The following is an 11,630-nucleotide window of genomic DNA, read 5'->3' on the forward strand; positions in this document are numbered from 1 at the left end:
AAAAACAGAGGGACAGAAGTGAGAAAGGCAGGTGCAGCCGGGCAAACCTGACAGCTGCAGCATTTTGGACCATCTGGAGGCGAGTGATGGAGGACTCACTATTCCCCAGATACAATGTGTTGCAGTTCAATTCGGGAGGTGTTAAAAGCATGAATTAGTGTCTCAAAGTGACGCCTAGAGACCATTGATTTTACTCTGGCCAACTGTCTTAATTGAAAAAAACTAGATTTAACGACAGCTGCAATTTGGCCGTCAAATTTCAGGTTAGACTCCATTTTAACACCCAGACTTGAAATATTTTTCTTATTGTATTGAGCCAAACAGCCCAAGTCAATAGATGGTGACCCAGCAGACTCACCAGAATCACCAAACACCATCACCTCAGTCTTCTCCTCATTCAGCTTCAAAAAATTAAAAGCAAGCCAAGATTTAATGTCATCTAAGCATTCAAGCAGCATCCTCACACAAGAATTCGCCTTTTTAACCGGAAGATAAAGCTGGCAATCAGCTGCATAAAAATGAAAGGAGATGCCGTGTTTCCTAAGTATAGAGCTGAGTGGGAGAAGGTAAAGGGGAAAAAGAAGGGGTCCAAGAACTGAGCCCTGCGGAACCCCATACAAAAGGGGCTCAGAAGAACACACAGTATCCCCAAGTTTCACACAAAAGGATCGATCCTTAAGATAAGACCGAAACCATTCTAGGGCTATACCTCGAATACCCACCCAGTGCTCTAAACAAGAAATAAGGATATTGTGATCCACTGTATCAAAAGCGGCTGTCAAGTCAGGAGCACTAGGACAACGCAATTCCCTAAATCGGTTGCAAGAAAAATATCATTTAAAACTTTCACCAAAGCTGACTCAGTACTGTGCAGGGTTTTAAACCCTGATTGAAAAATCTCAAGAATATTATGCTCATTTAAAAAGGCCAGTAACTGAGTGTAAACTATCTTTTCAAGGATTTTGGAAAGGAATGGTAAATTTGAAATGGGCCTAAAATTTAAGAGCACTGTGGGATCCAGACCAGGTTTCTTAATCAGTGGCTGCACCACAGCATGTTTAAAATTCCTAGGAACCAGCCCAGAAGATAAGCTACTATTAATAATAGAAAGGACAAAAGGCCCCACAACTGGAAAAACCTCCTTTAAAAATCGAGGAGGAATAGCATCTTTTGGAGAGCCAGAGGGATTCAATCGCCCAACAATCTCCTGACAATGGGATAAAGACACACACTCAAACTGATCAAAAACAGCAGAGCAAGGACGAGAGGCAGAAAAATTACAAACAGGAGATAACATTTTAGCTCTGGTAGAAATAACCTTGTCCTTAAAAAAGTATAAAAAGTTTTGACAGAGGGAGGGGGAGGACTCAAAACAGGCAGCCTGAGGGACATTCAAAACTGAATCAATAACTTTAAACAAATACGAGGCTTATGACAGTTTGATTGATTGATATTAGAGAAATAATGTCTCAAGATTTTTCACAGTTTTTTGATAGCTGTGCCAAGAGTCTCTTAGTATCTGAAATGATACTTCTAGTTTGTCTTTTCTCCACCTGTGCTCAGCCCTGCGACACTCACGCCTGGCAGCACAGGACTCTTCATTTAGCCAGGGCTTGAGCTTAGTCCTAGACCGCCTAATCCTCAGTGGTTCCACCGCAGCAATGGCAGCCTGACAGGCAGAGTGAAAATCTAATGTGAGATCCTCGGGGTCCACAGAAACAAAAAATGCAAGATTCCATTAACAAAGTCAGAGAATTGCGTGAAAGTGGAGGAATTAAATGCACGGCAGAGCCGCGGGGCAGCGCAAGGAGCAGTAGGATAATAATTAAGATCAATCACAAATAACACAGGCAAATGATCAGAAAACACAGCGTCACAGATTTCCCAACTCACGAACAGGTACACCATAAGATAAGACAAGGTCCAAGGTGTGCCCATGCTCATGGGTAGGACCAGCCACATATTGTGTAAGATTAAAAGAGTCAATAAGACCTAAAAAAGCCTTAACTAAAGGTTTGTCAGGACAGCAGACATGTATATTAAAATCCCCAATAATCCTGGTCAGATCTAGGCATAAAATTGACCACGAAATCAGAAAAGTCACCTATAAAATCCTTATTAAAATTAGGTGGGCGATAAATCACAGCCCACAATAAGGCCGGAGAGTGACCCAGCTCAAATAAGGACACCTCAAAGCTGGAAAAAGAGGGAAATGATCAAATCTGCTTGCATTTAAAAATAATTTAAAAATAGTCGCTATTCCCCCTCCGCGGCCCGATGGCCTCGGGGAGTTAAGAAAAGTACAATCAGGCGGCTGCAATTCAAGGAGAGCACTGGACTCACCCACACCTAACCAGGTCTCAGTCACACAAAGAAAGTCCAATCCTCGGGAAGTGAAGAAATCCTTTAAGATAAAAGTCTTATTTGCCAACGAACTAGCATTAACCAGGCCGACTGTGATAGGACCTGGCAAGCTATCCCCCCTGGAGGCACGCTGCAGTGGCCGCAAGTTCGAGCAGTTAATCCCACGCCGGCATAGACGTAGATAACATCTACGAGGCCACCCAGTCCTCCTGTCTGAGCCAACCACCGACACCAACAAAGAGCAAACAGGATCCAGAGAACGCCATGAAGCGTGGAGGCTGGTGCCCAGAGCACGCCGAACCAGACTAGCCTGCCAAGGAGGCCTTTAGCCTTACCAGCTGTCCACCCCTCCTGCCATGACATCTCTGTCTCCTGAATGGGAGAGCCGGAACACGGCGAAGGTAAGCAGGTATACCTGATAGAAACGGAGGTAGAGATTTGTGCCCGTGACAATCAAACTGAACCAAGTTTGAAACACCCAAGCGAAGATTCAGCAAAGTTTGGCGATCATATGACAACAGAGTCCCCCCATTCCGGATAAAAAAATGAACAATACAGCACAAAAGCACACAGGATTAGGAGTGGTAGACGGCAGGCCGTGCACACTGGCGCCATCTTGCCTTCCGCTTCCTCCAGTAGTAGTATTATTATTATGATGTGTGTAATCACAATATTTTCTTATGCTTAGTGTCAAGACATGTCACTAGATGTCATGTCAGAATGTTTTAGATACACACCACATAATCAACAGATAATCACACATTGATTTTCTTCATGCTTTGACTACTGCTATGGTCAGCTGCACAGCTGGCACCGGAGACGTCATGGTTTGGCGTCCCTGAGTAGTATGGGGCTAGCCCGAAGTGATATAATGTATAGGCCTGTTATGGTTCAGGGCTTTTCATCTTTCAGCTGCCTGTGTGCACGTTGGAGGTGCAAAGACTCCTGAGTGTGTAATGTTAATTTTACCTGTGTTCATTGAATAAATCGGCACTGTTTTGAAGTTACTCGGACTGCTTCGTCTCTCAGAGTTAACGTGGTGAAAAGAATAGGGGTCCAACACAAGGAACACACTGACAAAGGAGATCAGAGCAGCAAAGAGGAGCTACTCTGAAAAGCTGAAAGCTCAGGTTTCAGCCAACGACCCCTCGTCTGTGTGGAGAAGCCTGAAAAGCATCACTGGCTATAGGAAACCATCTCCTCCGATGTGGAGGACCGTCAACTAGCAGATGACCTGAATGTGTTCTACTGCAGGTTTGACAAACAACACTCCCCCCGCACCCTCCCCACCTCAGATCCAGCAGCTGTAAAAAACAAAGGATGAGAAGGGCACCAGGCCCAGATGGTGTGACCCCTCCTGCCTGAAAGTGTGTGCTGATCAGCTGGCCCCCATCTTCACACTCATCTTCAACAGGTCACTGGAGCTGTGTGAAGTCCCCTCCTGCTTCAAACGCTCCACCATCATTCGAGTACAGACCTGTTGCCCTGACATTTGTAGTAATGAAGTCCTTTGAAAGACTGGTGTAGGCCCACCTGAAGGACACCATAAACCCCCTGCTAGACCCCCTGCAGTTCGCCTACTGGGCAAACAGGTCAGTGGACGATGCAGCGAACATGGCACTGCATTACATCCTGCAACACCTCGACTCCCCAGGGACCTATATGCACGGGCCCTCTTTGCAGACTTAAGCTTGGCATTCAACACGATCATCCCGGCCATATTCCACTCCAAACTGACCCAGCTCACAGTGCCTGCCCCCACCTGTCAGTGGATCACTAGCTTTCTGATAGACAGGGAGCAGCAGGTGCAGCTTGGAAAAACCACATCCAGGACCCGGACAATAAGCACAGGTGCCCCCCAGGAATGTGTGCTCTCCCCTCTGCTGTTTTCACTCTACACCAATGACTGCATCTCAAAGGACGCCCTCGGTTAAGTTCCTACAGTTTGCAGATGACACAATGCTCATTGGTCTCATCCGAGATGGTGACAAATCAGCCTATAGACGGGAGGTTGAACAGCTGGTCCTATGGTGAAGGACTGTTAGGTATTTTTAGTTAGATAGACATTGGTTAGATACTTTATGTATTAGAGATGTTTAGTGTAGACAGGATGTCTAGCTCAGGCTGTTAAATGCTTAGTCATTCTCATGGGGTACTCCAGGTTGTTCAGGTTCAAGGATAACTAGACAGAAAGTTGATTATTGTTAGGAGACAATGTTTATCCTTATTGTTATGACGTGTTTAACCATAGTCGTAGTCATAATATTTTCTTATGCTTAATGTCATGTCAAAATGTTTTAGCTACACACCACATAATCAACAGATAATCACACATTGATTTTCTTCATGCTTTGACTACTGCTATGGCCAGCTGCAAAGCTGGCACCGGGAGACGTCACGGTTTGGCGTCCCGGCGTAGCGTGGGGCTAGCCCGAAGTGATATAATGTATAGGCCTGTTATGGTTCAGGGCTTTTCATCTTTCAGCTGCCTGCATGCATGTTGGAGGTGCAAAGACTCCTGAGTGTGTAATGTTAATTTTTACCTGTGATCATTGAATAAATCAGCACTGTTTTGAAGTTACTTGGACTGCCTCGTCTCTCAGAGTTAACGGTGAAAAGAACTGGGTCCCCAACAGGACCATCACCAAGAAGGCACAGCAGAGGACGTACTTCCTGCGCCAACTCAGGAATTTCAACCTGCCGCAGGGGCTGCTGATACAGTTGTTCAGAGGAATCATCGAGTCTGCACCTCCATCATTGTCTGGTTTGGCTCAGCAACCAAACAGGACAGACTTAGTACAGACTTCAGCGGACAGTCAGGACTACAGAAAAGGTCATCGGTGTGAGCCTGCCCTCCATGGAGGATCTGTACAGATTTTATTCCTATTTACCTCATTACAATGAGCATTCCTTTGTCTGTCTACATTGTTTACTGCCTGTTTATACTGCTTATTTTTTATTGTTTGCACTGTTTGTTGCTTGTAAATACTGCTTATTTTGTTATATTACACAGCCTTATGCTGGTTTACTGTTTACTTGCCCCTTGCATGGGGATATGTACATGTACATCGAGAGCCGATGTACCAGAGTCAAATTCGTGTGTCCGACACACCTGGCCAATAAAGCAGATTCTGATTCTGATACTCTTGGGGGCCCTCTGGTGGCTACAAGGCCCTAAGCAGGTTTTTAGTTCACTTATGTCTCAGTCCAACTGATGGTCAATGAAATTATTTTGTTGTGCAATTCTTTATTTTTTAACACACTATTTTTATATTACAACTTGATTAAATTGCTACTTGTACTGTGAAATGTAACACTTGTAGTGATGAACACCAATTTTTGTTACCAACTGCTGTTCCCCTTAGCTCTACTGTGCCAGCATCTTTTAACTGATTGTTATTGGTTGCGCTGAATTTTCCAAGCCAACCAGGGACCCAAATAAATAGACTGAAAGCAACACAGACAAAATATGAAGGACACCATAATGGCACAAATATTGAAGTGAGGTTAATTAAAAGCTTGATGAAAATACAGTAATGGTTGCTCTTACCCTGGTATCCCTCCAGCCTCCATTTTGTTGGCCACAGTGACATCTGTGGACCAGACATCGTACTGCCAGCGTTTCTGACCCAGCACTCCTCCTAGGACTGTACCGCTGTGCACTCCAACTCGCATGTCAACATCTGTCCTGGTTTTCTCTCGGACATACCTGTGGTAGGTTGACAAAGCAATCACACTAAATAAAAAGCAGCAAGAGCCACATCTAGCTTCTGTTGTTGCTTTTTCCTGTTTCAAAACCCTGGCTATCAGGACAGGACACATATTTTCCACCCTATGTGAGACTATCTCTGACATCTCATTTGGAGAATCAAGGGTCACCAAAACTAAAGCAAATCCATTCATGCGCACTTGTGAGCTTAATGGTCTCTCATTTTCAAACTATGTCCAATTAGCTCTATTTCATAATTATAGCGTACTGGGAGTCAGTAAAAGTCTATCAGAGCAATGATCAACTGACTAACCCATGACATCACATGTAGCTAACAATGACTGATGTTTAGAACAAACCAGCATCATCCAGAGTCATCTCAAGCTGCTCTCTCCAGCTCCTGGCCCCATTGTCCCTGTACTTACGAGATAGCATCCACCATGGCTAGACCCATCATGATGGAGCAGGCAGCATGATCTTCCCTGTAGTCTGGAAGCCCACAGATACAATAGTAGCAGTCTCCCAGGATTTTGATCCTCAGCTGGTGATATTTCTGAAAGGGTAGTTAAGGTTAAGTCAGGGACATGGACCCAAGAATGTACAAACAGCTACTTTTAGCAGCTACAGAAAATGAAGGAAAGGGTGAGCTTGTAATTGTGTGTAGGGATATACATGTCTAAACTGATACTGACTAGCCATGCACACAACAGTTAATGTTAATAGGTCTGACTGTCTGCTGTACCTCATCACTTCCTGCATGAGCTACACAATAAGTGCATTTTAATGTGAGAGCACTTTGAGTAGGAGTTGAGACTGAAATCAGCTGTGTTAAAATAACAAGGCTGTGTTGGGTGAGGTGTGTTACTTCAGGTGCCAGAGGATTAGAATACTTCAAAAGGAGAGTGGGATTTGATAATTATGAAAGGTCATCACTTTGACAAATTTTATCTTTCATTGCAATGTTCATGAGTTAAACTGTAGAAATATAATACCCATGTTACAAAAACCACCATGATTGACCAACACAGTTCCTTGCTAGATGGTGTTGTGTTGCACTGGAGCAAAAGTGAAGCCTGGTTCAGCGTATGCTGAGCAACCCTGCTGTCCCTTTGTTTCGCTGTCTGAACATGGCTTTGCCATAAAAATGGAAGTGCTGACAATGGCATTCACACTTAACTAATGATACTAAACATTCACACCATATAAATGTACTAAAATGAAATATAGAGATGTTTTTTATGTAAACTGTTTTTAAACAGCATGGACAAAATCAATTTAAGGTAGAGTGGCTCACAAAAGATGGACTGATGCTACACCTTAGCACTGGAGTCTAAATTGAAAAGTCCAGTTTTGTCATCACTGTGTGATTGCTAGGCAATCAACAAAGACTGCCTCTTTTTGTTTTTTGTAAGAAATAACTTCCCATTTAATTCCTATAAAACCATAACTTGTAGTTTTTATACACCTGGGTCACAGATCGGGTTTACCACCCCTAGCTGGGTCACTGGATAATGCTTTTTATGTAACTTTGACTATGCACAACTATTTAAAATGACCCCAAATAATTAAAATGAAAACTGGTTAGACATTGTAAATGTCTATAGGTGTATGTCATTGAGAATGTTTGATCATTTCTTGTAGCCTTGATGTAACATCATAAAAATTCATACATGTATAAAACAGTAAAAGTCATTAAAGTGGGGTATGAAACTCACTGCAGCCAGTTTGTCAAAGCGAGCAAATAGCTCATTGAGCAATTTGACCAGCTCCTGAGCACTGCAAGACGATGACAGCTGGGTGAAGCCCACGATGTCTGCAAACAAAATACTGAGACAGATACAGGACAGCATATGTCTACTGACATCAGTCACATTAAAGGAAACCCCCATGCACATTTTTACGGTTAAGACATTTCATGTTGTTTCTAATCTGTTTGGATCTGTGGCCAGCCACTGACTCCAGTGCACTGCATACTTTGTTGAAAACTGCCACAAAGATGACCGCTGCAATCCATCTGGCTATACTGACATACTGCCTGTTACTTGGTGGCATGGGTAAACCCACTGGAATGCAGGAAGCAGAGGAGACAGCAGGTATGACACTGAATGTTTTTCATCTGATAATCAAACTGCAGCAGATGGCTGAGATGCTGTGATGAACTTTGTCATCTTTTCACAGTGTTGGCAGAAACACAACAGACCCTTTGGATTCAGATACAACATGTCGTTCAAAATGTATTTCTTAGTCTCTACTTTTTATCATGCTGTTAGTATTTAGTGTACCATATTAACTTCAGTTGGCAAAAGCACATGCTATTGCTCCTGATTCTAGAAGGTGAGTCTAATTGTTGGTGAGAGTGTAAGCACTTACATGAATGCTTTCTTGGACTGTTCCTTACTGATGCTTCAGGTAGTAAACTTTAAGGCTTTTCTCATCTTTACCAATACAAGTTTGCAATATTATCAACATTCTGTTTCATTGCATCTGCTTGGAATGAACTAATCCACACTGTGTATAAATAGGGCTCTAAAGGATAGGTTCACAATTTTTCAAGTCTGTCTTTATGTAATAATCATATGTCCATATCCACCAAAAACAGGTTTTACTTCCTGTAATCATTCATTCCCCTTGCCATCAAGAGAAGCTTTCTTGCAGCCAATTCAATGGTGGTGATGAAGGAAAAAAATCCAGTGTGCAAAACAACTTTTCAAAGCTTACATACAGTGCCTTGCAAAAGTATTCATACCCCTTGAATTTTTCCACATTTTGTCACATTACAACCAAAAACCTAAATGTATTTTATTGGGATTTTATGTGATAGACCCCTTGAATCAATACTTTGTCAAAGCACCTTTCGCTGCAATTACAGCTGCAAGTCTTTTGGGGTATGTCTCTACCAGCTTTGCACATCTAGAGACTGCAATTTTTGCCCATTCTTCTTTGCAAAGTAGCTCCAGTTCAGTCAGATTGGATGGACCAGAGCACCTTCTTTCACATGTTTGCTGTGTCCCCTACATGGCAACATAATTGAATTACACACAGGTGGACTCTATACACAAAGGCAAACCTCTAAGAGCTCCTACTGCATTTCTGTATATATGAACATTCTAAATATGAAAGTAAAGAGGGCTGAATAAATATGCACGCCACACTTTTCAGATTTTTATTTGTAAAAAATCTTGAACACCACATATCATTTTCCCTCCACAATTATGCGATACTTTGTGTTGGTCTATCACATAAAATCCCAATAAAATACATTTAAGTTTGTGGTTGTAATGTGACAAAATGTGGAAAAATTCAAGGGGTATGACTACTTTTGCAAGACACTGAAGCTGAACAGGGAAACACTGACAAAGAAAGGTTGAATTTTATACTGTTAAGACTGTTAAAGCCATATTAATCATTTATTTTTTAGTTAAAATATGCTCAAAAACATATCCTAATGTGGAGGACTGTTAAAGGTTCTTGTGACCCAAACTCACTGAACAGCCAGACATGACCTAAAGCTCAAAAAATGAGGTGTATGTACATTCTGGTACTTCTATGCAGAATCAACTCAGTTAATACACAAACTCTCGCTCACGAGACTGTTTTTCTAACAAAATAAAGTATTACGTGAGAGATTAAGGATTTCCTGGAATGGTCATAATCTGAGCAGCTTGCCTGACATCCACCAGTGCCATTTTAAAAGTGGACTTTTTTGACAAAATGTAGTTTTGTGGATATAATTTACCTCCTGCTGCTGCACTGTGACCAGAGAATGTGGGGAAAAATACAGGGCCTGAAATTACTGCATGTCTGGGAATGAAGGGAATCATTGTTTTACCTGACCGGTTCTAACCTATGATCAGACAGCCAGTGAAGCACCTTGGGGCAGTGAATGATTAGCCTCTCAATGCTGGACTCCCCTGAATCACAGTACCCGTTTGCTTTGACTGCTTGAGGCCAGTGTATGTGATGTGATGCAGGTTCATGAGAGGATTAAAGAGCCATGAAACAGCTGAAAGATGAGAAGAAATGGTTGAAGTTCTTTGTTGAAAACGTTGAGAAGAAATGGCTGAAGTTCTTTGTTGAATAATCTGAAGGACGAGATGCAATAAAATAGGAATGGCCTCGAAGAGCTGAACATTTTGATACTTGAATGGCTTTTCTAGCTGAAAGTATGCTGAACTTATTAAGATGTGAAAATAGCCCAATTGGACCCCACAAAGAAGGTAAAACAAGTAGGTGTGAACGTGTGTGTGTGGGGGGAGAGACAGCAAGAGGGAGAGGGGGAGGGGGAGAGAGACAGAGAGAGGGGGAGAGAGAGCAGTTATGTATGGGCATGTCCTAATTGCGCTGCATTTTATGAACCACCAGATGGCACTCCGAGACTGTCATTGACTCAGCACTTTGAGCTCCCATTGACTTGTATTGTAAACAATAAAGCTGAATCAATTAAAAAGTATAAATGTTATAAAATGTTATATGTTGAGTACCAGCAGGGATGTCCCTGAAGAGTTGAACAGATAAAGACCTCAATGGCCTGTATAGTTGAAAGTTTGCTGGACTTACAAAGTGCCAAAAAAAAATGGTGGAAGATCCCAAAATAATAATAACTAGAGAAATGCATTTCCTGTCGTGAATACATATGGATTAAGCTGAAAGATCGTCCTGAAAATGCCTGAAATCAATTGCTGAAACAGCTGAAAGATGAGAAGAAATGGCTGAATTTCTTTGTTGAAATAGTTGAGAAGAAATGGCTGAAGTTCTTTGTTGACTAATCTGAAGGATGAGATGCAATAAAGTAGGAATGGCCTTGAAGAGCTGAACATTTTGATACCCGAAAAAGGTGAAGGTATGCTGAAGTAGAATTTTCCCATTCATTTGAATCAGGGAAAACTTTCAAAATAAAGCTAAATATTTCGAAAGTATGAAGTTTAGAAAAATTCTGATTAGAAACATGAAAGTTTTTGACGAGTTGAACAACTGATAATTTTAATACCTGAAATAGCTGAATGTATACTGAATTTGAATATTCCCATTCATTTGAATGGGGCAAGATTTTCAAAATAAAGATAAATATGTCAAAGCTATGAGATTTAGAACAATTGTGAAGAGAAGCATGAATGTACTTAGAGAGCTGAACATTTTGATACCCGAAATAGCTGAAAGTATGCTGAGTGTAAAATTTCCCTATTCATTTGAATGGGGCAAAATTTTCAAAATAAAGCTAAATATTTCAAAAGTATGAAGTTTAGAAATGACTGTCCTTGAAGAGCTGAACATTTTGATACCCGAAATAGCTGAAAGTATGCTGAGTGTAAAATTTCCCTATTCATTTGAATGGGGCAAAATTTTCAAAATAAAGCTAAATTTTATAAAGAATGAAGTCTAGAAAAATTCTTAAGAAAAGCATGAATGTCCCTGAGAAGCTGAACATTTTGGTAGCTGAAAGTATGCTGAAGTAGAATTTTCCCATTCATTTGAATGGGGCAAGATTGTCAAAATAAAGCTAAATATTTCAAAAGTATGAAGTTTAGAAATGACTGTCCTTGAAGAGCTGAACATTTTG

The 11,630-nt window shown here is 41.6% G+C and overlaps 1 protein-coding gene across 1 annotated transcript in view; it reads right to left on the reverse strand.

Annotated features, from left to right (window-relative positions):
* LOC109952263 (adenylate cyclase type 3-like) overlaps positions 1-11,630 on the reverse strand; it is a 149,804-nt gene that overhangs the window by 57,443 nt on the left and 80,731 nt on the right. The window contains 3 exon segments of the mRNA XM_020587246.1: positions 5,915-6,073; positions 6,499-6,626; positions 7,789-7,900. Coding sequence (XP_020442902.1) covers positions 5,915-6,073; positions 6,499-6,626; positions 7,789-7,900 — 399 coding nt within the window.

Source organism: Monopterus albus, unplaced genomic scaffold (assembly GCF_001952655.1).
Source record: "Monopterus albus unplaced genomic scaffold, M_albus_1.0 scaffold446.1, whole genome shotgun sequence".
Lineage (NCBI taxonomy): Eukaryota > Metazoa > Chordata > Actinopteri > Synbranchiformes > Synbranchidae > Monopterus > Monopterus albus.